The sequence below is a fragment of the Vavraia culicis genome, assembly GCF_000192795.1.
Source record: "Vavraia culicis subsp. floridensis unplaced genomic scaffold supercont1.5, whole genome shotgun sequence".
Lineage (NCBI taxonomy): Eukaryota > Fungi > Microsporidia > Pleistophoridae > Vavraia > Vavraia culicis.
The window spans coordinates 98,400-124,476 of NW_007360608.1; the positions used below are offsets into that span (position 1 = coordinate 98,400).

The following is a 26,077-nucleotide window of genomic DNA, read 5'->3' on the forward strand; positions in this document are numbered from 1 at the left end:
ATTTCACCTTTTACACCGCTCCTCATCTCATTCTTTATTTCATCCCTTACACCGCTCCTCATCTCATTCTTTATTTCATCCCTTACACCGCTCCTCATCTCATTCTTTACTTCACCTTTTACACCGCTCCTCATCTCATTCTTTATTTCATCCCTTACACCGCTCCTCATCTCATTTTCTGCTCTATTCCCCAGCCCACTTGCTGTTTCATTCTTTTCGGTCTTTGCCCTGAACTGATTATTCCCCTTTTCCTTCCCAATAATACGCTTAAATTCCACATAAAGTATCTTCCATAAAAAGCTGCTCTCAAGCAATGTCAGCACAATATCAAAGCCCTGACACTCGGTTTGGGTCTTATACGCCGCCTCAATGAACAATTCTGCAATATCTTTGTCGTTTAGCTCCTCCTGCACGATCAAATTCTGAAACAACTTGTAGAAAAGGTTCAAATCATCGTTCATAATCTTACGAAGCGCCTTTTTCGCAAGAATGGTCTCGTTCTGCAACCAGGCATTCACCTTTTTGTTCAATGTTATCTCTTTCTTGAGGAACAGCTTGATTATATGCACTGATAAGCTCACTATCTCGTCTTTAAGATATGCATCCTCCACTTTTATTTTTTTGTGCACCTCTTGGTTCTTTGCACCTTCGACAGCTGTTGTCTCTGTGATCATCACGGTTGTGCTCGCCTCTCTGCCTGTCACAGTGTCCGATACCCGCGTGTTCTTGTCATTTGCAATCTGCTCTTCCGTAACTTCCACAAATTCGGTCACTTCAGGGTTGTAGAACCGTACCAAATCACCAAGCTTAACGTTGGCATTCAGCATGTCAAGCGTGCCTCTAACGGTAAAAGAATCGCCGTCGTACAGCGCTTTGCTAATCGCTCTGATCTGGAAACTGCTAATTGCCGCCTGCCGTCCCTTAAAATAGTTTACCACCGCGATGCGCAGCTCAGGACAGCACAGAAAATTTGACCACAGGGCATCCGAGCAGTTCACATTGTCGATCATAATACACGCACGATCAAAGTACTCGTTGTTCTCCTCCTCAACGAATGGTAACAGCCCCAGTATAAAACTTTTTTGACCCACTTTTCGGTCGTTTAGATTCGCCAGAACTTCAAAAAACGTATCCTTGACGGATAACTTAGAATACACTCCGTACGAGAAAAGGCCGAGTAACAGACGGTCTGTAAGTTTTATGTTCGCAATTATCAGCTTGTACGTTTCAAGAGCCTTGTTGTGCACGCCTGCCGGCAGTGCAGGATTCAACGACTGGTTGAGCCGCCTGAACAGAAAGCCCTCTAAGTCCTTGGGCAAACTTTTAACATCGATCAAGACATTGTCGACAGCGGTGAGCAAAGATATAAAATCTGACCATTCCTTAGCATTTCTGAAAGCCTCCAGTTTTTTTCTGATGCGTTGATGGTTCTGTCCATTTCTGTCAAACATAGGGAGGGCTTGTCCAGCTTATTTATAAACAAAGAATCCTTTGGAGACGGTTAGCAGCAATTTAATTTATCCCTGGTGATAAAACGAGGTGTTATTGGTGTAGGGCGAAGAGATGAATTCTTATTGATGCCATCACGTAAATAAGCGAATGCAGTAACAATCAGTGAACAGTTTTAATACGTTTTTATTGGATCACTGTTCATCTCGCCGAGATGGTAAACAGTTCTGTCTTTTGCAGGTTTATATCGTACGATTGACCGGCAGGGCAAGTTCTAACCGATCAATCGCACTGATAATAGATACCGATACCCTTTCGAGACAGCGTCTTTAAACAGTTTCCAAATTTGGTACCTGGTAATTGCATATAGCTGTATTGCCTGCACGGCAGTGCAGGCAATACTGATAGTACCGACATACCCTAAATACACCTACAATCCGTGTTTGCACCCAACTTGGTTCATCTTAGGTAGACACTAACAAAAAAAGCATTGACCAATGCTACGGTAAAACGGTACTATCAGACTGTAGAATCCAATCACCAATTTAATGTTCGCTAATCCATCAAAAGAATATGGGCAAATACTTCTAAGCCGTGTTATTAATCTTTATTCAATATTTTGCCCTTAGGGTTGCCATTAAAGGTAAAATTAAAAAAATTAAAAATTAATTAATTCGCCTGATCATGTTTTACCAAAAATGCTTTGTTGGTCATTTCCTCGTAGAATGACTTTTGCGGTGCTTGTCTGTTTAAAAAAAGCACGACACGTGATATACCGGTGTTTTACAGTTTGAGATTATTATGGACAAATGGTTGCTTATGTTGACATGGGGAGGTATTTCTTGGCAAGGAATGTCAACAGTGCAAATATTACCTCATTACACGCTTGCAATCCCAAAGTACTAGGAACTGATCTTTCACATGTTTGTAACAAGAACAAGGAATGTACATTATTACCAGAGAAAATGCTTTAATTAGTGTTAGATGGAGGGATGATAACTTAAACACACAAAACGCGTGGTTTACAACTCACTTTTTGTTTCCCCTTGCCCAACTGAAAATGCTTTTCCGGTGTTAACAGGCGTGCTATTACGGAGAAAGTCCCTAATCATATTTTTAAACCATCCCTGCCATAAAAATGTGCGTGCAGCACATTCATCGTAAGGTTCTTGTTCATATACCGCGTAGAACTGGACTACCTTTGCTTTTCGGAGCTAGGGCGTTAGACACGCACAAGCGGTTGAACCGTTAAGAACATTCAAAATGAACGGGCCGTAAATCCGGTACCAAAAATTGTATTGGCTGCCATTTTTTGAGCTGAGAAACGTTTTATCACCGTTGAGACCAACGTGGTAAATTTCATGACACCTGAAAGAGGAAGAAACGGTACGTAATGCGCACAATTGCACGGATGGTAGTGCATGGGTAAAGAGCGTGTCTTTGTTGTTGACATGCAAGTCGTAAGAACAGAACAAATTCATTAAACCTGTCCTTTATACCGCATTCCATACCAACATCGTTGCACAACAGATGGCATGTTGCGCAGGATTGGAGCACAGCAACGTTCTCTACTCACAATGCCTAGCTCGTTACAATACGCCAACAATTCATGGTTGAAACATAAAATCTAACCAACTGTGATAATTTGATGTACGTCATGTTCAAAATGCCCGATAAAACAATCGTATAGTGATGTAACTGCACTTTAATACCAACTTAGGTGCCTTGATGAGTGTCTAAGTACGCCCACAGTCTTTCTATATCAATTTCTGATCAATAATCGCATCTTTCCACACATAATATCGCAGCACCTCGTGATATAACAGGTATAGTCATAAAACACACGACAAGTGCAGCAAACCACATTACTTCATTTATTGATGCGAGGAGCCGCTGCCTAAGAGCTTCATCTTAAACGCCTTGAAATGCATTGCTTCCTCCTTCTCATCCTCGTCATTCGCGCTACCATCTTCTTCCCCCTCTTTGTTCCCCTTGTACACAATTGTGTCCTTGTTCGTTATCTTACGTGTCAGAATGTCGCCAACCACCCTAATTTCATAGTTACAGAGATTCCCCTCGATCAGCCTAACAACCCGCAGCTTGTCAACACTGCCGGAAAACTGCACACGAGCAGACCAGCGCACATTTTTATTGAACCCACACCTGTCTCCCTTCTCAAACACCTGGCAATAACTCTCATTGTCTATGAAACTGTGTGCAAATCTGCCGATAAATGTCTTCTTGCCATCCTTGACCATGAAAATCTCCTTGAATGGTCTGATCACGTACTTAACCGAGCCTGACGTGTATTCGATGTCGTGCTCGAGATGAAAGAGCTTCTCGACGATGAACGGTATGTGTAGCTGCATGTAGTTTGCCCTTGCCTTTTCGTTGGACACCCTGTAAAACAGGGTCTTGCTGGCCCCCAGCTCTATGATTTTGAACGGATCATCCTTCAGGTCTTCATTGGTGTACTTCTTGAATATAAGTGTCTCGGCAAGGCAGAAGAACACAAAAATGAACCACTTCCTTGTTGTCAAGAAATTGTAGATGTAGATGATGAGGACTTCCATGGGGTAAACAAACAAATTTTTTATTTAAGGAAAATGAAGGTGAAACGCGTTGTTACCAAATTTTTCATTGATCAAAACATTGTTCTGATTTTGTTTGGATCGCACGTTTGTACCAAAAATATTGCTATTGGCACAGAAACAGGAATTGCGGCTGTAACGAGTAATAAAGAGAGGAAATGCGTTCAACAAACATATTTTATGGTGTTACCAGCATATCAGCACCGAAATGTTATGAGACAACCAATGTGGAAGGTGCTATATGAGGACAAATATTGCAGCAGAAAACTGCCGGCAAGACAAATAAAAATAATTGATGGTTTTAGCACCACATTCTTCATAAAAATGCTAAAAACGTGCTTTACCGCTAAGAAATCATGGTTAGGCATGTTCTAATGTACTACGCTGAGATGAGTAACAATATAATGAAACATAAAAGGCAAAGAAATATCAGCCGAATAAAACACCCATCGTTTGATATACGGTCTATTTCAGGAAATATCACCAGTTACAAATATAACCTGTAAGACGGAATGAATTAATTGTTGGGCTGAAAAAGATTTTGGTATACCCTGATATCAGGAATTGTATTTTATTTTTGCGGCCACCACGTTTTAAAACCGTGTAAAACATTCCGCATCGTTGGTTCAAACATCATTGGGCCGTGTTAAGAGTGTGCATTCGGAAAGTTTGTTTGCGTGCTGATATAGCATGATAAACAAAATTTTAAGAAAGAACGGCATTTTATGGGCATGCGTTGCACAAGAATGATACGCACTCTCTAGCAGAACATTACAGGTGTTTAAAGAACATACGCTAAAAATGAATATTTCTGATAATATAAAATATTTGTGAAAGGCTTTAGACCAGTGATGCGCTGCTGTTGTGGCCGATAGAAATATCATAAATACGAATGTTCGGTTAAATCAGCACTGCATTCTTCACGATTTACACCGTAACATGGAATAGCATTTCATAACAATCCAGAATGCTGTTCTCTACAAGAATCGGTATTGATGACTCGCAGGATAAGAAATGATATTCACACGGTTCAACATTAGATACACGATCAAATATGTATGGCTCATCTCGGAGGGTGGCAGGCACTCCGTCACTTCTCTAGTAGGTAATTGAACATGTTCAATGATGTGCTGCTCGACCGGTAAGAACCAAATTAGACCTGATCACGTGACTGGGCTAAACATAGGTACATGCAAACGAGCATCCTCTTCGCAACAAAGGACATATGCAACAGAGGCACACATAAACATCAAAGGGTGACAATAAGCACCTTAAAGCTGACCAGTGCACACATCTAAAACATAAAACCTGCGCAACACGCGTTATCAATAAATTCTTTTAATTTTTAACTTCATATTTGCTTAGAATTGCCTTCATAACGGGATCTCCCTTAAATCCAGACCTGGCCGACTTCAACGATCTCTTCATGTGCCTATTGCGTATGTTGACGTTCTTCCGCTGCTTAGCCTTGTAACCTGCTGGTCGCTTCCACTTGGGCGCCGGATATGCACACGCTGAGCAAGTACGCTTCTGCTTGTTGAAACTTGTCTTACCGCATCGTATACAGAACGTATGGTTGTGCTTGTTTTTCTTACCGAAGCTGCTCGTGCCCTTTGTCATCTGCTCAGGGTAAAAATTTTTAAAATGTTTAAGAACCGTGGAAAGCGGGCGTATCATCTGCGAATTACTGGAAGAGAAATATTTGAAAGTGTTAAGAAAATAAATAAACATGCTTTTAATGAAAGAATCAATATATAGCTGCCTATTTCTACGCTTAAGTTCATTCCAGCAATTAGGCACTGCCAAGTTGGAACACCTGCAGATTAACAGTCACATCCTTCTTTCTACAGCTGTCCATAGACAGTTCTGCCACCAAAATCGCTGTCAAGCCGCACAAAATGTCCTTTTTAGTGGCAGCTCAGCCAGCAGTGTAACAGAAATTTGGTGGCAAAACGAAGAATTTGTCTATTTACTTGAAATATTCGTTGACTTTTGATCTATCACTTGCACTGTTTGAATTTAAAAACCGAATATAAACATTGATTATCTCCTGGTTGAGAACAAGAAAGTCCTTGAAGTGCTCTGCTCTCATAGATTCCACTTTGCCCAGCAGTTCTTTGTTTCTTTTCTCAAGAACCGTGTCTATCTGCATCATCTTTCGCTCCTTCACCTCGTCCTTATCATCGCGCAAGAACTTGTCTAATATCGTACTCCGTGCCTTGAAGGCACCATCTATTTCGTCCGTGTACTTTGATGATGCCCGTGACACAACATCTCGCAGAAAGTTCAGTATGCTCTCTTTCTTCTCCGTATCGGCTCCGATTGAGTTCGTGTTTGTCAGTGTAAGTATCGGTTTGAGCATGGCATTGGTCATTTTCTCTATGAACACGCTTTTTTCGGGTATCATTAACGCCTTGGAAGTGCTCAGGTATATGCTGGGAGTGAGAAACGTTGAGCCCAAGTTAAACGACATTTTAAGCACTCTAACCTCCTCCTGTTTCATCTGCTGCCCGAAAACGAGCGTAAATTCGTTTTCCTCGCGCTGCTTTATCTTCACAATGTTTTCTGTCTCCGTAACAGCCTTTTCAATGGTCTCTATCATTTGAAAGTACTTCGTATCCTTTTTATTCGCGTCTTTGATGCTAAGAAACGTGCGAATGCCATCTTTTTTGGGATTCGTACCGCTTGCCGAACTTTCGCGAAGGAACGTTTCAACATCCTTCAGGAGCTTCTGATGTGAGGTATTAAACAAGGATTTTGCTATCTGTGATCGATCGAACTCAAAGAGCTTATTTCTTTTTTCTAAGCTCTTGTCTATTTTGCCATATTTAGTCTTTACGTTCAGTGAGAAGTTTGATGTTGCTCTCAGTATGTCCATTAGAGTTTCACCCAAGTCCATGCCGTCGTCGTTTTTCTTTCCCTTTTTATTCTTCTCGTTGTTCTTAAAATTGTTTTTAATGGTTTGGATATCCTTTGTATCCAATTCCGTTTTTCCCCTGGTCTCATCGGACTCGTCTTCGTCATCGGTCCACCCACGATCCCTAGTTTTCTTATCTATTAGGCGCGAACCGCCTCGTTTTCTGCTAAAAATGTTGACCAAAAAGTTTCTCATGGGCAAAACAACGTCCTTTACAAGTTCCTTGCACTCACTTTCATTCATCTGATTCACTTCCATAAGAAATATAACTGTGTCCAAATCTATCATAGACTCATAGTAAAGCCTTCGTTGCAAATCATTTACAAAGGTATTAGCACGCACACATCCAAATACGAACAAATAACCAATTAGATGCATTAGAGGTACCGGTTCGTGCCATTATATAACTTTGAAATGAAACGTGTTTTATGGTTTTGATCATTGCTAAACTGAACAGAAGACGTACCAGATGAAACATTAAGGCAGAAACTAAGGGATATTGTTCTTGAGGAATACTACAATACCAGGAAATAAGATGTATAACTAGTATTATGGTTGATACCGGCAAATTCACGAGCTAATAAGTTCTTCATAGCCGATATAAAACGTAGGAGTAGGCGATTAATGGCATGTTATTCATCTATTTACCGTGAAAATGACTCAAAACTCACATCTAGCAAAGAAATTTGAGTAGTTGTTGATAAAAAGCAAAAACTTCTGGTCTTCTGATAAGGAACTAAACTGAGATGTTCGTTGTGTCCAACGCATTTAAATATTAGTGAGATTACTCATACACTATGACCAATCTGGTAGGAAGATGTTCTGTCTAATGTTGGAAATGATTGTTTCATTTTATACTAACTCGTAAGAAATACCGCATACACCATTTTTATCATGGATGGATGTGCTTTGTCGAGAATTTAACCGCAGAATCATTCAGCGATATTCCGAACAACGTGGTCAAGGCAGAATTCACAAAACTGAAGCTTAGTGGACGTATTGTACTCCCTGATCATATCGAAGTTGTTCAAGTAAAATGGTGTGAGTTAGATGAAAATTCAATTTTGATATTCGACAAAAAACACGGGGGTGTTACGATAGAAAACACACCGGTCAGAGTTACGCTACCAGGCTTTCACACAACTCAGACTGGATAAGAGTTTAATTCGTGTTTAGAATTCATAAAAAATAAGAACACTGGTCAAAAGCAACTGATATTAAAAGATATCAAAGTCGAAGAAACTGTAAATGTTGATCCAATCATAGAGGAAATAACATTTAGTTCCGTTGAAGTATTTCCAGGATCATGTGTGATATTCAGCAGGGCAAGTAAACATTTGAATGTATCACGATCGGTGGGCTTATTTGATTTAGGGCCGTACATGGGAATAAGACAGTACTTTGGTAGTGGTATAAAAGTAGAAATATCACCCATTTATAATTCAGCACATAGCCTGTTAAGAAATAGGAATGAACACTTGATATGTTAGCATATGCTGATATTATCATGTTTTAAATACACTAAAATAGATGAAATGGGCAGATTTCTATCACAGACCCATCTACTTAAATGAACCAGAATAATTGTTGAAAAATAGCACTTTCATGCCAACATTAGACAATTTAATCTTTCGATAACAACACCAGTATGTTTGCATAGTTCAGATTAGTCGAGCTTGCTGTAGCGATACGGTTGAGAAAACATTTCCAACACTTTTCTGTCCTCTCTTCAACAATAAATGCTCAATCTGCTCGGTTGGCCAAGGTGTAGTAGCTCAGTGGTAGAGCTTTGGATTGCAGATCCAGCGGTCTCCGGTTCGAATCCGGGCTGCACCTGTACTTTTGTATTGGACTGTCACCGTGAGAATGGTGGTTCTGTGCTGTAGGGAATACCCTATAACCGAGTTTGGCGCTTAGAATGCTTCAACAATACGCCGCAATAATCGATCGCACTGTACAAAAAGCATATTGAGGGGTCTTACCCATGTTTTAGGCGTGTAGCATAATTCAGCGCGGCCACTATTTTCAGTATGCCGTCTGCTCATGCTTATTTTTCATACGCTACCAATCATTTCTCTTTGAATAGCCCTATCTCAGTCATATCTACTGGTCATGTTGTTCATAAAATTGTAAAATGGCAGAGCGATATGCGAAGGTCTCCTCTACGAAACAATACATCGTCATCTTTCATTAGCGGTGTGTGCTAAAAATATTGCCCGCGAGAATGTCATTTACTCGATTATATCAGTTATGGTCCTTGTAAACCAGAGCTGATTCGTCAATAAAAACGCTTTCTGCCTAAATAATAGCTTCTTTAGCAATGGCCATGTGTTTATTACCTTGTACAGCAGCAACATGCAAACCTAGCGGTTGTTTAATCCCAAGGAACAAAGTCCAAGTATCATACACTTAAACAAACCTTAATCCATACACAAAGTATAAAAGTAATTAACTCGCTGAATTCCTGCCATCTTATCCATAAATCAGGATCATTTTGCTTGTTTTATCTTATATGTGTCATTTTAATCACTTACTATTGTCAAATCTCGTCACTAGTTTGCTTCCAAGGCTGCCATTCATCACACTCTTTCTCGGATAACATTGTGCTTGGTATTTACTGAGGAGAAGACTTTCTTAAACGTTAAGAGCAGCAATTCTAATATTCATCGTCAATTTTTATTTAACACCAATACACCCTACACGCTTATTTAGGATTATCCGGCCGTCTCATTAAAAAGAAGGCTTTGATGCAGGCTTTCTTGTGAGCTCACCTTTACTGTCCACGAATTAACACAAAAAAATAATGCGAGTCCTAGCTTTTCGTCATGAATAACCATGCCACTCGTCGGTATATCACCCTCATGTCTGTCCTGAAGTATATCATTCATGAGATCGTTCATTCGCCTGCACAGGGATGCCCTTTCGATTCTCACATTAAGATAGCCTGAGCTCTTCATATAATAGTCTAACAACCGCCCGCTGTCTATCGATTGCATGTAGTCCACCGCTGTGCAGACCATTACTATATCGTTTCCACTCTTTATCAAATATATCGTTCCGTTCACATCCCTGTCTTTGTAGAAGTCTAAGTTGTACTTTTTTTCTGTCTCTGCCAATTTGATTCTTATCTTTCCCTTGCTATAAAGCTCGTTCTTTATTTCCTTTGCGTTCTTCTTCAGGTAATAGTTCCTGTTTTTTCGCATGAACACGTTCAGCTCTATCGGCATTTTGCTATGGCTTTCCAGAAAAATAATTACTGTAGAAGAAATTACCAAGAGAACAACAGCGACCACATTCAAATGGAGAAGATTGTTACCGAACTTAAAATATTTCATAGTATCGCCTTTTTACCTATTTAAATACGCTTGTTAATCTATCCATTTTACTACTTCAAATTATTACCAAAAACGAATAAATTTTAGTTAATTTAGCACCAAATAGAACACCTCACGCTTTTATCACGCGAAGAAAACGAAAACATTTCTTTTGCTACCGCGGTTTTTTACACGTGGGAACGAATAAACGCACCCTTTTACGAATAAGGGGTCCGATTTGTCGCTTTATGAATCAAATTGCAAAAGTTTTTCTGATGCCTCAACACTACGAGAACAGGGATATTGAATTGCTAGTTTTTTACTTAAGAGTCATTTATTAATTTTTCATATTGAATTACTATTAAATAGGAGATTGAGCACTCTTCAAACATCGTTACAAATAATTAAAAATTAGAGAGAATACGAAATAAAAGGTGGCTTTTTCACGTGATCATCCTAGCGATGCTAAACCACTAAAATATGTTTGTTAACACAAGCGTGTGAAGCTTTCATTAGCTCGCTATGAATTCCTAAACTGCGAAGTATTTAATTTACGTTATTTCTTTCATCTCCTACGATGATCCACTCATACTCATCGATTCCATACGATTTTTTCACCCGCTTTATCGTCTGCTCGTAGTGTTCATCGCTCTTCATTCTGAAACAAAAGAAACCGGCATGGTGACCAACCTGCCGCAGAACGTACTCATCCTTGCTGATAATGACCACTGGTGCTTTGTAAGAATACTTCAGCTCAACCACGTGATCACTATAGTGATGCATGAATATCAGCATCGCTCGTGACTTCTCCTTCCGTTCACCGTACTTAAAGAACTCAGCATCCCTCACTATGGTCTTCATGGTTCTCACTACGTGGGCAGGATGTCGTCCCGTTGCGGTTTCACCGCTCAGCATGACGCAGTCGCAACTATCAAGCACAGCGTTGCCCACATCGCTCACTTCAGCACGTGTTGGTGTGCTCGCTTCCGTCATACTTTCAAGCATCTGTGTCGCCATTATGAACGGCTTCTTCATGAGTAGACACTTTTTCGTAATCATTTTTTGTGCACTAAAACAGTGTCCCATCCCGATCTCCACCGCAAGATCTCCTCTCGCCACCATAATACCGTCCGCTTCCTTGATTATTTCGTTGATATTTCTGATCGCTTCCTTGTTCTCGATTTTGGCAATCAACACAGGCATATGCCCGTTCATATCGCGAATAAAATCCCTAACCTTACGAATTTCTGCTGCGTTGCTTATGAATGATAAGAAAACGTAGTCCACTTTGTTTTTCAATCCCAGAAAAATATCATTTTTATCCTTTTCGGTTGGCACGCCCTCGTCCATTTTCATATCGGGGATGTTCATTGCCTTGCCAGGTTTCACTATGTAACTGTTTGCAGCCACACACACCACTTCATCGCCATCCCGATCAACCACCATTCTCAGATTACCGTCATCTACCAGCACATCCATTCCTTTTTTAATTTTGTCGAGCCTGTCCAAATTAATTTTAATCTTTCCGTTTCCATTCAATCCTGAAAGAACGACTCGCTCGCCCTCTTTGATCTCGATCGGCTTTTCAATTTTCACACGTATTTCTGGTCCTCGTGTATCGAACGCGAGCAAGGGAAAAGTATCATCTCCCCGTATTTTTACTATGTTGTTGACCGTTAACTGGACCTCGTCGTACAACCCGTGGCTCATGTTAATCCGTGCTATATCCATGCCGCTCATCTTCAATTCTTTCAACGCCTTTTCAGAATTACATTTCGGTCCGATTGTGCAGATTATTTTTGTGCGAGTGTGCTCCGTCAATTTCATATTTCCCTGGCCTTCGTGTTATTTTATTTTTAGATCCTCTCAAATAGACAAATAAGATCACTTGCTGATGAACAAATGAGGTGTCTCAGTTCATTTTTCACTCATGGTGATTAAACGCTAGGACTTGTTTTTCTAGTCGATTGTTTTGTCGCGTCAGAGCACTCATAGGACCAAAACGAGAACCCTAAGACTGTTCCAAGGAAGTAGCCGCATTATTCGTCGCATAAAAGGAGCAAATCGATTTTGGAAATGAAAACGGTAGATGATCAATCATAGATCGAAGCATAGTGTTTCTGAAGACTTGACTCGGTCAAATAACCGCAATTTTTAGGTAACAAATTTAACCGTGGAAATTTCTGTGAAGCAGTCGAAATCAAGTAATTTCTAGGAAAAAAAGGACTGAGAGACACATTATTTGACTATAGTATCATGACAACATGTTCCTGTAGAAGGCGTTTGATGCGGCAACAAAATATTTACTGCTTAAAAATGGGTTACAACCGTGCTCATATGTGTAAAAATTATAGATCTATTGTTTTACAAGCCATGTCTGTCAAAAATGGTAAATTTCATGCATCAAACGAATTAAAGATCCTAATCGGCTAACGAAATGTGCTTTTCGGTGGATACTGCAAGAAAACCCTTGATTCACGGAATATTTGCAGAGAAACGTATTACCGCAGCCTGTGCTGTATGCCACTTAGAACGGTAGAATAATTAAAATATCTATTTAGTTTCTTTCCTCACATTTAACAGTATTACAAGGATTGACACATTCCAAATCAACACACACGCAATCAGGCACACATTCCAACCCTTCTAACTCGGGGATATAGACCGTTTTGTTGATTGTAATGGCTGGCTCGTCCTTGACAGCGCTGTAAACCACCTTATCGGTCGTGGTAGTGACTGTCACGTACTGAGAACGAACCTCCTTGACAGTACTAAAGTTCTGATTCTCTTTTGTAAAAGTGCTCAGCACAACACGTGATATTGTAATGGTGACAGGCTTTTCGATTATTCTTGACTGGTAAAGCGTTAGCAGCTTGGTTTCGGTTTTCTCCACCGTATAAGGCACACTGATGTTCTTGGTCAATGTCACAGACTTGAAGAATGTTCGTGGAACGGTTACGGTATTTGTTAGTGTTTTGCTCTTCACTTCGGTGACTTTTTCTGTGACTGGAACGGTTTTGGAGACCGTTATGAATTGGCTTTCGCGGACTATTTTGTTTACAGTCTTCGTCTTTGTAACCGTCTCAACCACCTTTTGCTTCACCGTTTCAGGCACCTTAATGGTCACTTTCTCCTGTGAAGCGCAACGTTTTGCACACGCTGGTCGGCATATACCAACGCGACCGGGTCTTGCAATATTGCCCTTTCCGCAGCATATCATGAAATCAGCCTCAGAGCATGTATCGTAGTCCTGTAAAATGATTATTGGTTCAAGTCTTCTTGCGAACTTGACTGTCGGCGAAATGCCAGCAGGTGGTGGACTTGGTGTTGGTTGTGCCGCCTCTGCAGCAGCACTCTGGGGTTGACCAGCTGACATTGCTTCTGAAGCTTTTGACTCTGAAGCACCTCCAGCTCCACCTTCAGCGCCACCAGCTCCACCTTCAGCACCACCACCTCCACCTTCAGCACCACCAGCTCCACCTTCAGCACCACCAGCTCCACCTTCAGCTCCTCCAGCTCCACCTTCAGCTCCTCCAGCTCCACCTTCAGCACCACCAGCTCCACCTTCAGCACCACCTTCAGCACCTCTCCACCTTCAGCACCTCCAGCACCACCACCTTCAGCACCTCCAGCACCACCTTCAGCACCTCCAGCACCACCTTCAGCACCTCCAGCACCACCACCTTCAGCACCATCACCACCACCTTCAGCACCTCCAGCTCCACCCTCAGCACCACCACCTTCAGCACCTCCACCTCCTCCCTCAGCGCCACCAGCACCACCACCAGCACCACCACCAGCACCACCACCTCCTCCCTCAGCGCCACCAGCTCCTCCTCCTTCAGCACCTCCACCACCACCTTCAGCACCTCCACCACCACCCTCAGCGCCACCAGCCCCACCTTCAGCACCTCCAGCACCACCACCTCCACCACCACCCTCAGCACCACCTCCTTCAGCACCACCTCCTTCAGCACCACCTCCAGCAGGTGTGCCTCCACCCTCGTTCGTTTGTTGCTTCTGTGTTTCAGCACCAGCTGCTTGACCGCCAGCAATATCAGAAGATTGAACAGCTGGTTTAACACCATTCTGTTCAACTTGTCCACACAACTTATCGATACTCATTTTCATTCCCTTAGAATCCTCTTCAGACACACTCTTGTCCTGATACACACCCAATCCATTGTTCGTTCCTTTACTCGGAATCTCTTCTTTCTTACAGCCACAATCCATACCACCAAATAGACCGGATTTATCGGCAATGTCATTTCCTTTCTTCTCCATCCTGACAGAACCTGAAAAGTCTGAATAGTATTGACCGTTCCAGAACACGAGAACCTTGTCCACTTTTTTGCACTCGGAACACTCTTTGAAAAGCTTTTGTACGTCTTCGCTTGATATGTTGTTGGATATTAAAGATATTTGGTAAGTCTGTTTCTGTTGTTCTTCGCTGGTAGAGGCGGATATCGAGCTTGCCATACTTGAAATAACAGAAGATGGTATAGATGAGGCAATTGAGGCCGGTATTGATTCTGAAGACATCGCAGAGGACATCTCCGATGACATCGGCATTGATGAGGACATTTCTGAAGACATCGCAGAGGACATCTCCGATGACATCGGCATTGATGAGGACATTTCTGAAGACATCGCAGAGGACATCTCCGATGACATCGGCATTGATGAGGACATTTCTGAAGACATCGCAGAGGACATCTCTGATGACATTGGCATCGACGAGGACATCTCTGAAGACATCGCAGAGGACATCTCCGATGACATTGGCATTGATGAAGAGGCCTGGACCGAGGAGGATTGTACTGATGCAGAAACCGAACTTGATGCACCAACAGACTTCTCTGCTGATGTTGACATTGACGCAGATGCAACTGTTTCTGACGCTTTCTTCGAAGCGCTCGCACTTTCTGTGCTACCAACCTCAGATTTTTGAACTGTGGGTTCCACGCCTCCTGATTTGGTTTCTGCGGTTTTCTTTGCACTTTCAGTTGATTTATCGGTCTTCTTTCCTGTACTTGTGCTCTTAGACTCACGATCTGATGTCTTTTCCTTTGTTTTACTCTCCTTCTCGGGTTTTTTAGTTTCCCGCTTCTTTTCTTTCTCGCCTTTCTCCTTCTCTCTCTTCTCGCTCTTTTCTTTGTCTTTTTGCTGTCTTTTCTCGCCTTCTTTCTTCTTTTCAGAGCCTTTCTTTTCTTTCTCCTTCTGTCTTTTTTCCTCCTTTTCCTTTCCCTCTTCCTTCTGTTTCTCTTTCTTCTCTTTCTTCTTCGCTTGCTCCTCTTCTTTCTTTTTGCTCCTTTCCTTTTCCTTTTCTTTCTTCTTCTCCGCTTCTTTTTCCTTCTCCTTCTTTTTCTCTTCAGTCTTTTCCTTCTGTTCCTCCTTCTTCTTTGCTTTTTGCTCTGTTTTCGCTTTCTCCTTTTCTTTTTTATCTTCAGCCTTTTCTTCCGTTTTCTTTTTCTTCTTCTCTTCGGCTTCTTTCTTATCAGCTTGCTTTTTCTCCTGCTGTTCTGCCTTTCCCTTGCGCTGAGAATCCTTTTCTTGGCTTTTAGCCTGTTTGTCTGCCTTCTCTGATTGTTTTGATTCAGCTCCGCTTTGCGCGCCTGCTTCTTTGCCGCCTGCTCCGACAGCGGCCAATCCGCTTTTGTCGTTTCCGTCTTTCTTTGCGGCCTCGCCCGTTGACAGCTCGGATTTTTTCGTTTCATGCCTCGATGGTAGCTCAAAGCCAAGAAGCCCACTCTCTTTCAGCTTTCCGAGTAAGCCATCAATTCCTCCGGCATCATCGATGTCTTTGAGTGTCATTACAAACGTGCCATCGTCCCTCTTCTCAAAAATGGATTGAATGGTCAGAAAATGTAAGAAGAACATCTTTATTTACATTTCCACTGTTTGTTATTAATTCAAAAGTTGAAACAGTGTTTTGATTCACCTATTTTGACAAAAACTAGCCTTTGCAGTGAATTGGAAATGGAAACAATGTTTTGATTCAGTTTATCCAATATTGATCGGAAAGGAAAGAAATAAATATGTTGCAGCTGCGCATCGCCGGTCGGGGGACTAGCTCACTTGGTAGAGCGCTCGCTTAGCGTGCGAGAGGTACTGGGTTCGAATCCTGGGTTCTCCACTCCTTTTTGTAGGATAAGTTCCATGGAAGTAGAAAACGGACGGACTTATCACAAACACTTCGTGTCACAGGTATTTACCAAACACCATTCCACGCACTCTTGAGATAATGCTAACGGCAAGCCAACCCTTTTAGCTGTAAATACTGTTGTATAAAACATAGAATAACATTTAGTAACAAACATAATTTCTGCATTAAATCACAATTTAACCTTTAAAGCATCTCCAAATATCGCATATCACGTCCTTCAAATTCTTGCCACTCTCTATTTTTGCACCCATTGCACAGAACGCGGAAATCATCAACATAAAGCCATACAAGGAAACTATAATGGAACGCCGAAATATATCAGATTCAAGTATTTTCTTATAAAGAGACTTTTCTCTTTCTTCTGGTAGCTCACGCATTATGGGCGCCCCTTTTTACTTTTTTAATTAAAAACGAACGAGTCATGATGGGGCAGTTCTGACATATTAATGTTGATACACCAATAAAACACGCAAAAAAAGTTAAATCTATGCTTGTAACCGGTCAGAACAGAACAATAAATCGGATATATTGGTGTTGTCTACCACATACAGAGCTCTAGATCCTGGATCCACACGCTGACTCAAATATCATACACGATCATAAGTTAAATCTTGTTCAACGGTTGTGGAAAACAGAACTTTTTACGTATTCCTGAACCGGTGTAAATGATTTGGCAAATATACGGGACCTGTAATACCAACAAAATGTTACTCAATCTACTGAACCATTTTAGTATTGATGCATGCGATTTTGTTCATCGTTACGGTAGCTGGAAGCGTTAATTTATTCTCAATAGAAATTGTAAAAACACATGCTTAAAAAATACTGTAAGAGAATTTACTTGACAGGAAACTATCTGATATAAAGATAGATACCATTAATTCGCTGTTGGCGCGATTTACAGGTCTTGGTCAGTAAATACATGGTTATATCAATATATAGTGTTCGAGCACAAGGCTAATTTTGATCTGAGCTCGTTATTTTTTGTGTAAGATCCGTGAAACATATTTGATACAATGCCATCTATCCTATCTGCTACAGTTTTTGTACCAGCACATGTGATATTCGTCTTAGTTCACAACCACGTCGAAGCGAACATCAGCAGCGGTATAAATTTCAATATCTGTGTAATTACGATTGTTATTAGCCTGATAAATTGTTTTTTACCGGTTGATCGGTAGAAACAGTTAGTATAAACCGAAGTTTGAATTTAACGCGGTTATAGCAAATTAAATTTATGACTTTATAAAACACATGTTCATGATACCATTCGGAAAAGGATGCATCAGAAGTGAACCACTGATTTACCCGGTTATTTCTTTCTATCAGGCGTTTAACAGATCATATGGCTGATACGCAATTAAAGCAAAGTAGGCGTAATTAACAACTCATACATGTATGAATATTGTTAAGATTTACTGCGGCAAGCTATATCCAATTTCGCGCGGTTTTGCGAGTCATGTTGCGAAAGCTCAGCAATGTGGACCTACCGATCAAAGCACAGACCAGAATAACTTTGTTAAAATATTTGCACAGCAAGTACATAATCAGGTATGGTGAACTGGAAGAGCTCTTAAGCAGCGTAGAGATGCGTGAAAATTCTCTTTTCATCTCCTGCATAGTCCTTGCTCAACTTAATTTTTAGTTTTAGCCAACACTATTGAATGCAGAGTAATTGCCCGCTGTGTTTATTGCACTTCCACCATCAAATTACGTAATCAACATAGGTCTGCTTGCACATCAAATAATCAAAATATTGTTGGTAAATCTACAAATTAACCGATGCGCAGATAAAACGAATAGCTTTCTAAGTGTGCGCAAAATAACATTTTTAATTACAGAACTCAGTTACACAGAAATTCAAGGTGAAAAAAAGAATAATACCACACAGGCTGAATGCTTTAAATGGAAAGGAAAAGTCGGGTATCAGTGGAAGATCAGCACATTCATTTCCAGTAAATATGACGTGTTTTTCCACCGTACTGCTTCGTGTCTTTTTCACGGCAATCGGGCAAATCAATAGTACGCTTCTGTCAATATTGGCGAGATAGGAAAAGACCCGTGACAAAACTTTATAAATGGGCAGTGTGAAAACCAATGGACCGTTGCATGTGATTCTGATGATATTTTCTTTTTCGAAAAATGTGAAACTGAGACCCTGTTGGTCAAGTGCCTGTAGTCGTGGCATTATGTGAGGCGAAAATTTCAGGTACAGATGGTGTTCACCGTCAATGGTGGATCTAACCTCCAGATACGATAATAATGGGGATGAATGCACCACTTTTTGTTCAACCTTCACTTCGCTTGAAATTACGAAGTGTTTTTCTAGGCAAAATGCGGAGAGAAGAACCAAAAAAAGTTTCATAAAATTGGAGGGTAACTATCAAGCTGTGTTTTTGCACATAATTGTCAAAATTATTGCCCTTCATGTCAACACCATGCAAAAATGTGCTCTACCCCATGATCTTTGCTGGTAGTGTTCATTAAAATTGTTTTATTTCTGCACCACGTGCTGTTACACGGTATAAGTGTTAGTTAAGAATAAATTACGCCAGAAATAAAAACTCAATAGAAACTGCCGTTTATTCACACGCTCTAAATGTTTTCTAACAAAACGATCAATAAACACTCTGAAACAATCATATCAACACAAACAATTTAAAATATAAAAGGAAAAAAAGGTGTAGGAAACAATGTCAATAAAGGATCTAATTGCTTTTTATGAGAAGAAAGCAACTGCAAATGATGCTGATGGTTCACGAGAGGACAGGAGAAAATACAGCAATGAACTGAAATTGAAAGAGCATTGGCAGAACGAGTACACTGCCAGTTTTGCAGAGCAGGAATCAGCTTTTGATAGCTCGCCGCTGACCAAAGACAATACAAAAGAGATTATTTGTGTGAAGGATCGGATAAGTGAAATAGATAGAATCAATTCAAAAACAGAAATAGTTGAGAACGTGCAGGGATATCCTAATTTTGGTGGAGAGATGACAGATGAGATTGATGAACTCTACGAAAATGCACTAACAAAGGAGGAATGAGCACTATATTACGATGTGGTGCGAATAGGTATGGACCGATAATGAACAAGAAGAAAGAATGAATAAAAATACGGGACGTATATTACTATCAATAAATGTTTTCATTAATTCAGAGTTTGTATACTGTCATCTTGTAATGGCATATGCAGCACTTAATGTATTATAATTTGTTCCAATCGAAGAGGCCTTCATACAATGCCACTTACGAGAGAAAAGTGGATGGTATTTACTCTCGACATGGCAAATCAAGAGAACAAACAATCTGTTGCAAACCAAATATTGGAATAAGAAACGATCACAAGAAAAGAAATACATTTTCGGTAACCACATAAAGCATATATAGCTGTGCTGGAGAGCACAATCTCATTATCACAGAATTAGATCAAAAACATCCGTGTTCTCAGAGTTTCAATAGATATAATTAACAGAACATCAATTATTTACCTGTTGGTCAATAGGTGTTAACATCGTCAGTCTAAATAACAAGTGCAGATAGTAAACGAAAATACACAAAATAACAAAGACAAATTGAGTGTACATAATAACACTGAAGCTTCGTAAATACAAACCATTTTCTCAATAATACCTGTCGATAATATTCCTGGTGCAGGTACATGGTATTTATCTCATATACCACTTACGGTTACTGTTCAATGCATGAAATTTTTGTAGGTTAAAGTGCATTTTAAAGCTTCTTGGGTTAGTCATCGTTTTTTCTGTGACTGATCGGATTATAAATTGAATTTATCTTCATATCGAGCCACGATTAAATGTGTTGGTATGATGCATCTTGAAATGATGCCTTGAGTTGTCAGCGATTTTCCACAATGATCTGTTATATCCTACCTGATAACATATTCAAATGACGAGTAACAGTGAAATATATTGTTGTGCTATATGTTGATGTAAATTTTGGAATATCTTTTTCGGTAATATTTTTAGGAGAATATCATTCAACCAGTGAAAACAGTATATGCTGATTTCATTCGTTTTTAAACCTAAGCATACAATAAAGTACGCTATGCTTTATAATTATTTCCTTACAAATAGTATAAAACAAGATGTTTTATTCAAGAATTTAACTTTCCACTCATTCTTTCGTTATAGTGTTGGTAACAGCACTAATTCACCATCAATACCGGATTTAGACTGGAATTCATTTTTTGTAGACTAAAACAAGTGTGAGAGCGTCTGTGGTCTCAACTACCATTTAATGATACGATTAGTCATTGAGGCGTTTTATAAGCCGGGATAACCAAATAAAAATATTGTTTTTGAAGGGTAAGTATCAGAGTTCGTGTATGAAATTGAGTGTAAATAGGTTTGACCTATGTTTCAAAAGCGGGTTTAACAAATAAACATTTGTTTATTGGTCAATTATACATTAATACAATGAAATATTATTCCGTTAAGGTAATATTTGCAATGAAACAGATACAACTGATAAGTAAGACTGAATAAACATTTGGAGCGCAGAAATTAATGTGCACAGCTAGTTAGTATATAGTTGTTGCAAAACGGCTAAAAATAATTCATTTGCAGAATAATTTTGTGATTAATAGCGAATTGTAAGCTTTTCATATTCTTTGTAATAGCAAACCAAGAAAAACCACGAATCACAAATAGTTAACACGGTTTTTTGCTGTTAGTATTGTGTGTTGTTTGTTTATTTTCAATGCCTCAACTAATATAGGAATCAATTCGCGGTATTATGTCCATAAGATAGCAGCCAATATAATTTTTCTCAACAAATCTTGCAGATTTGACTCACTACTAGGCAACTGAATATAGAACTTCATTTTAATGTGTTTCTTGCATTTTGTTTATGAGACAGAGAATCAGATCAACTATCACAGTTTTGTTTCAGCTTGGCTTTAAAATGAAAAGAACACTGTAAAAACACAAACAAACCAATGAAACACATTCTAACCATGTATTTGTGCTTAATGCTAGCAAAGGACATACTCGAACCTGAAGCGATTGAGAGTCTATTCGGGGACGAGCAAACTGAGGCGAGCGTAGTAGGAGTTGAAAAGGCAAAGGATGGAAAGGGAAGTGGACAGGATACGCGTAGTAAGACAGACAAGGTAAAGTGTGAAGAGATAACTGATGAGGAAGAAAAGAAAAAGTGCGAAAAGAAGATGAGAGATAGAGCAAAGTGTGAAGAGATAACTGATGAGGAAGAAAAGAAAAAGTGCGAAAAGAAGATGAGAGATGGTGCAAAAAAAGATGGTACGAAAAAGGATAAGGATAAAGAGAAAAGTGGTGGTGCGACGGGTGAGGGTGACGTTAAAAAGCAGGAATCCAGCGGTGAGGCAACGGGTGAGGGTGACGTTAAAAAGCAGGAATCCAGCGGTGAAGCAACGGGTGAGGGTGACGTTAAAAAGCAGAAATTCAGTGGTTCGGAAAAGAAAATGAAACAGGAAGCGACTACGGGTACGAGTGGTGATGATAAGAATTTGGTAGTGAGTAAGGGTGCCGGACAAGACAGCTCGGGTAGTGGTTCATCGGGTGAGGGAACGGATAATAGCAAAACGACCTTTCATATTGAAATAGTAAAGAAACCGTACACGCCAGAAAAATCAGACTCAAATGACAATGCAAGTGGTGATAAAAAAATGGAAAAGGATGCGGACAAAGCCATGACAAAAGAGTCAGAGAGCGAACAAAGTATTGAGGGACAAAAGGCTGGATCTGATGGAACAAAAAAACAGAGTGCCGAAGGATCGAGTTCTGCTGGCAAAAAAGATGGAAAAGAGACAAAAGACGATGAAAAAAGTCCCAAGGATAAGAATAATGACAAGTCAAAACCTAGCATCATAGATAAGCTCGTAAACATTGGCGAAGAAAAGAAATCCTCCTCCAACAAGGACGATGATGATGAGAAACAAAACAAATCCTCAGACTCCGATGCTGGAAAGAAGAACCAAGCTCTCTTCACTGATGAAAATGATACTCAAAAGCTCAAATCAGAAAATGATGCGGATGGTTCTTCCAAAGCCGATGAAAACAAATTAGCTGAAGGCCAACAAGCTCAACCTCCACCACAGAACGGTCCAGGCGGACAGCCCCCGGGTGCTGATCAAGGTAAAAAACCTGAAGACAAGGCTAAAGACATAATGCAGCAGGCTGGTCAATCCGCTAATCAACAGGCCAACAAAGAAAAGAACAAACAGAAGGGAGGTGCACAACCGCCTGGTGGTAAACAGCAACCTGAAAAGCCTGACCAACAAAAGGGTCATCCACCGGGTAATAATAAAGGAGGTAATCCGCCTGGTGGTAATCCTCAAGATAAGAAACCACAGGCTCCCGGAGGTAACCCTCCAGACAAAAACAAGAAGCCACCGGAACAAGACAAGGACAAAAAGCCACCGGAACAAGACAAGGACAAAAAGCCACCGGAACAAAACAAGGACAAAAAACCACCAATGCCAGTTCCACCACAGAAAGAACAAGCTCAGAAGACTCCAGAGCAGGCGCAGTCGTCATCAAGCAGCATGTCATCATCCTCAATGCAGACAGAGGCTGAGCAAACCACACAAGCTGCCCAGCCACCGCCCATGCAATTAATCAAGGACCTTGAACAAATCGACATTTTCAGCCCTGAATACGAGAACAACCTCAAAAAGAAGAAAAGCATCAGCTCATCCGTGCAACTCAGTAGCGTCTCATCAACTGCATCGTCCACAACCATTCAGCAAGAATCTAGCTCAGCACTCAACAACGACACAATACTTGAAATTGTTATTAAAGATGGCGACTCTAAAGAAAATGGAAAGAGTATAAGAAAGATTCTGCGTAATTTACAGGGTAATGTTGATCAGAACACATTGGTGGATCAGATATTGAACACGTTAAATGAGAAAAATGATGTCAATAAGGTCGAGGTGATGGATCAGGGCAACAAGTCCGGAGATGTTGTCAATAAGTTGTTATGCAACGGTGAAGACTGCAAAGATATCAAGAATGAATCTGAGCTCTTCGGAAACAAAAAGAGCAAGAAGAGCAACAGCTACTGGACAGTAATTCTGGGTGACCATGGGCCTGAAAGTGTTCTTATAAAAGTACAAACAATGACAGTTATTCAATCTGTAATCCCTATTACTTCGTCAATGGTGATTCCTACGATTAATACCAAGAGTATGTCCCAAATGTACACTAGCCCGGGAATAGAGAAGGTTAAAACGATCGGAAGCTTTGGTGATCTGTTTAACCTTGGTTCTATCGGGGCATCCACCAGCACGATTAGCAAGAGCATTGAATGGGCGGAGAAACCCGAGAAAACGGAAAAGAAAGATTCTAAGAAGAAAGAGGTAAAAGAAGAGAAAGAGGGTAAGAAAGAAGAGAAAGAGGGTAAGAAAGACAAGGACAAAAAGAGAGATAGACGTGAGAAAGAAGATAAAAGTGATAAGGAAGACAAAAGTGATAAGAAGGAAAGGGGTGATAAGGAAGATAAAGGTGATAAGGAAGAAGAAAAGAAGAAGGGAAAGAAATCTAAAACAACAGAGGATGAAGATAAAGAGGAAAAGGCGACAAAGGAAGATAAGAAGGATAAAGAAAAGAAGAAGAAAGAGAAGGAAAAGAAGAAGACGATGAGATGAAGGAGAAAAAAGAAAAGAAGAAAGAGAAAGAAAAGAAAGAAGAGAAGGAGGAAAAGGAAATGAAAGAAGACAAGAAGGACGAAAAAAAGAAGAAGGAAAAGAAAGAGGAGAAGGAGGAAAAGGAAATGAAAGAAGACAAGAAGAATAAGGAAAAGAAGAGGAAAGAGAAGGAAAAAGAAGAGGAGGATGAAATGAAGGACAAAAAGAAGAAGAAGGAAAAGAAAGAGGAGAAAGAGGAAAAAGAAATGAAAGAAGACAAGAAGGATAAAGAAAAGAAGAAAGAGAAGAAGGACGACAAAGAGGAGAAGAAGGAGAAAGAAAAGAAGGACGACAAAGAGGAGAAGAAGGAGAAAGAAAAGAAAGACGACAAAGAAGAGAAGAAGAAGAAAGAAAAGAAAGACGACAAAGAAGAGAAGAAGGACAAAGAGGAAAAGAAAGACGACAAAGAGAAGAAGAAGGGCAAAGAAAAGAAAGATGATGATGACAAAACATCAACCTCTAAGCCAATAAAAGTGACAGTGAGCAAAGACAAAGAAACAAGCACCAGTACCTCCAAAGATATGGAAAAAGCCACCAAGACCATTTCTTTGATCTACACAATAACAAAGCGCCAATATATTCGTCAATCTATCTCAGCATTGCCCTCAGTTTCCGAAATTACCTCGACCGTGATATCCTCACTCGACAAGAAATTTGGACAAGATGAAGCAGACACTACGAAAGCAATTGAAGGGTATCTGTCAAAACAAGGTGAGGGCTTAACGTTTAATATGAGCTCAGAAATTGCCAAGATATCGTCAAAATTGGCCTCATGTAGCATTGGTACTGTAAGCGTTTTACCAGTCGTACCCAAACCTCCCAAATATGTGCTATCCCTGAATTTACCTTCTACAAAAAGCAAAAATGATATAAAGGAAAAAAAAGATAAGAAAGATAAAAAAGGCTCCAGTGACGAAAAAAATAAAGAAAATAAGAGCGGAAAGAAAGACAAGATTAAGGATGAGGAGAAACATCCTACCAAAAAAAGTAAACTAACAACGAACGAAGAAGAACATGGAATGCTAGATGTTTTCAACTTCCTCAAAAAAATACCAGAAGATGAGATTAAAAATGATTCGGGGAAGGAAAATGACCAGAGCCCGGCCGTTTTCGTAAGCGGCGCCTTAAAAACAGGAACGACAAAGGATAAAAACGAGTTGAGCAATAGGAAAGTCAAGTTTTGGGGGTTCGTACAAAATCTTCTAGATGAATAAGTAAATATAGTTTGATATAATAATATCTTCTAAGCGACTCATACCGTCCTGTGCCTATTCTATCAACCTTAAAAGTAAAAATCGGAAAACATTTTTAAACAACAGACACATATTTTGAGTTCGACTTGTGCCTTTGCTGAGATCATAGGCATTTTCAGCTGACAGAATATCTACTTGATGAGTGTTATTGATGGTTATTTATCAATCGAGCTAGCAGTGGTGTTTTGCGTTGCATAATCCCCTACTATATCATTCTTTCACCGATGAAAGCCATGCTCCAAAATTCAACATCAAATTCTTTGTAAATTCGACTTCGTATCATAAAATACAAGCACAAACTTGTCAGGTACAGACTAATCGATTGAAGAAATCAAACTTTATAGCACATTCTGTACTATTGTAAAGTTTAAAAATTGGTGTTTATATTTTTCACTGCATTGCATTTTTGCAAACGTATGTAGCCACCGATAAAACGATAAATTTTTTGTGTTTATTTGGTACTTTAACCTGTGAAATACAATTTTACAAATTCATTTCAAGCATCAATCATAATTAAGCAATCTTTATTGTTGGTACAGGTCATTTAACTTCGTTTTATCTACACATTTGATTTCTTCACACCCATTTTCGCAGGCTGCGTTCTTACATTCACACACATACACGCATCCATCAGGTCCTGTTCTCTTCTCCTTGTAGTTCTTCTCGAAGATTAGCCTGTCCAAAGGCGTCATGCGCACTTTTT

General features: G+C 40.0%; 13 protein-coding genes and 2 non-coding genes across 15 annotated transcripts; 6 read left to right on the forward strand and 9 right to left on the reverse strand.

The window, feature by feature from the left end:
- Positions 1-2: 2 nt before the first annotated feature.
- Positions 3-1,463, reverse strand: VCUG_00474 (uncharacterized protein; the record flags this gene model as incomplete). The annotated part of the gene is made up of 1 exon (XM_008075305.1): positions 3-1,463. A coding segment is annotated over exon 1 (1,449 nt), but the record flags the coding sequence as incomplete, so codon positions are not given.
- A 1,214-nt stretch (positions 1,464-2,677) lies between these two features.
- VCUG_00475 (uncharacterized protein) lies at positions 2,678-4,022 on the reverse strand (the record flags this gene model as incomplete). Its single annotated transcript, XM_008075306.1, has 1 exon — positions 2,678-4,022. One exon carries the CDS (start codon positions 4,020-4,022, stop codon positions 3,324-3,326), a length of 699 nt encoding a protein of 232 aa, XP_008073497.1. The 3' UTR covers positions 2,678-3,323.
- Positions 4,023-4,055: 33 nt separating this feature from the next.
- On the forward strand, positions 4,056-4,415 carry VCUG_00476 (uncharacterized protein; the record flags this gene model as incomplete). The annotated part of the gene is made up of 1 exon (XM_008075307.1): positions 4,056-4,415. One exon carries the CDS (start codon positions 4,056-4,058, stop codon positions 4,413-4,415), a length of 360 nt encoding a protein of 119 aa, XP_008073498.1.
- A 947-nt stretch (positions 4,416-5,362) lies between these two features.
- Positions 5,363-5,660, reverse strand: VCUG_00477 (uncharacterized protein; the record flags this gene model as incomplete). The annotated part of the gene is made up of 1 exon (XM_008075308.1): positions 5,363-5,660. One exon carries the CDS (start codon positions 5,658-5,660, stop codon positions 5,379-5,381), a length of 282 nt encoding a protein of 93 aa, XP_008073499.1. The 3' UTR covers positions 5,363-5,378.
- A 108-nt stretch (positions 5,661-5,768) lies between these two features.
- VCUG_00478 (uncharacterized protein) lies at positions 5,769-7,541 on the reverse strand. Its single transcript, XM_008075309.1, has one exon. It carries the CDS (start codon positions 7,333-7,335, stop codon positions 6,010-6,012), a length of 1,326 nt encoding a protein of 441 aa, XP_008073500.1. The 5' UTR covers positions 7,336-7,541; the 3' UTR covers positions 5,769-6,009.
- A 1,180-nt stretch (positions 7,542-8,721) lies between these two features.
- Positions 8,722-8,793, forward strand: VCUG_02790. Its single transcript has one exon. It is a non-coding gene; the product is annotated as a tRNA-Cys (tRNA).
- An 818-nt stretch (positions 8,794-9,611) lies between these two features.
- VCUG_00479 (uncharacterized protein) lies at positions 9,612-10,292 on the reverse strand (the record flags this gene model as incomplete). Its single annotated transcript, XM_008075310.1, has 1 exon — positions 9,612-10,292. One exon carries the CDS (start codon positions 10,290-10,292, stop codon positions 9,672-9,674), a length of 621 nt encoding a protein of 206 aa, XP_008073501.1. The 3' UTR covers positions 9,612-9,671.
- Positions 10,293-10,798: 506 nt separating this feature from the next.
- Positions 10,799-12,255, reverse strand: VCUG_00480 (pyruvate kinase). The gene has a single exon (XM_008075311.1). It carries the CDS (start codon positions 12,096-12,098, stop codon positions 10,818-10,820), a length of 1,281 nt encoding a protein of 426 aa, XP_008073502.1. The 5' UTR covers positions 12,099-12,255; the 3' UTR covers positions 10,799-10,817.
- A 573-nt stretch (positions 12,256-12,828) lies between these two features.
- Positions 12,829-13,491, reverse strand: VCUG_00481 (uncharacterized protein; the record flags this gene model as incomplete). Its single annotated transcript, XM_008075312.1, has 1 exon — positions 12,829-13,491. One exon carries the CDS (start codon positions 13,489-13,491, stop codon positions 12,829-12,831), a length of 663 nt encoding a protein of 220 aa, XP_008073503.1.
- A 41-nt stretch (positions 13,492-13,532) lies between these two features.
- VCUG_00482 (uncharacterized protein) lies at positions 13,533-16,151 on the reverse strand (the record flags this gene model as incomplete). The annotated part of the gene is made up of 1 exon (XM_008075313.1): positions 13,533-16,151. The coding sequence occupies one exon, from the start codon at positions 16,149-16,151 to the stop codon at positions 13,533-13,535; it is 2,619 nt and encodes an 872-aa protein (XP_008073504.1).
- A 183-nt stretch (positions 16,152-16,334) lies between these two features.
- VCUG_02791 lies at positions 16,335-16,407 on the forward strand. Its single transcript has one exon. It is a non-coding gene; the product is annotated as a tRNA-Ala (tRNA).
- Positions 16,408-18,252: 1,845 nt separating this feature from the next.
- VCUG_00483 (uncharacterized protein) lies at positions 18,253-18,802 on the reverse strand (the record flags this gene model as incomplete). Its single annotated transcript, XM_008075314.1, has 1 exon — positions 18,253-18,802. The coding sequence occupies one exon, from the start codon at positions 18,800-18,802 to the stop codon at positions 18,269-18,271; it is 534 nt and encodes a 177-aa protein (XP_008073505.1). The 3' UTR covers positions 18,253-18,268.
- Positions 18,803-19,130: 328 nt separating this feature from the next.
- On the forward strand, positions 19,131-19,572 carry VCUG_00484 (uncharacterized protein; the record flags this gene model as incomplete). Its single annotated transcript, XM_008075315.1, has 1 exon — positions 19,131-19,572. The coding sequence occupies one exon, from the start codon at positions 19,131-19,133 to the stop codon at positions 19,479-19,481; it is 351 nt and encodes a 116-aa protein (XP_008073506.1). The 3' UTR covers positions 19,482-19,572.
- A 1,640-nt stretch (positions 19,573-21,212) lies between these two features.
- On the forward strand, positions 21,213-24,082 carry VCUG_00485 (uncharacterized protein; the record flags this gene model as incomplete). The annotated part of the gene is made up of 1 exon (XM_008075255.1): positions 21,213-24,082. The coding sequence occupies exon 1, from the start codon at positions 21,395-21,397 to the stop codon at positions 24,080-24,082; it is 2,688 nt and encodes an 895-aa protein (XP_008073446.1). The 5' UTR covers positions 21,213-21,394.
- On the forward strand, positions 24,079-25,350 carry VCUG_00486 (uncharacterized protein; the record flags this gene model as incomplete). The annotated part of the gene is made up of 1 exon (XM_008075316.1): positions 24,079-25,350. The coding sequence occupies one exon, from the start codon at positions 24,079-24,081 to the stop codon at positions 25,333-25,335; it is 1,257 nt and encodes a 418-aa protein (XP_008073507.1). The 3' UTR covers positions 25,336-25,350.
- Positions 25,351-26,077: the final 727 nt, after the last annotated feature.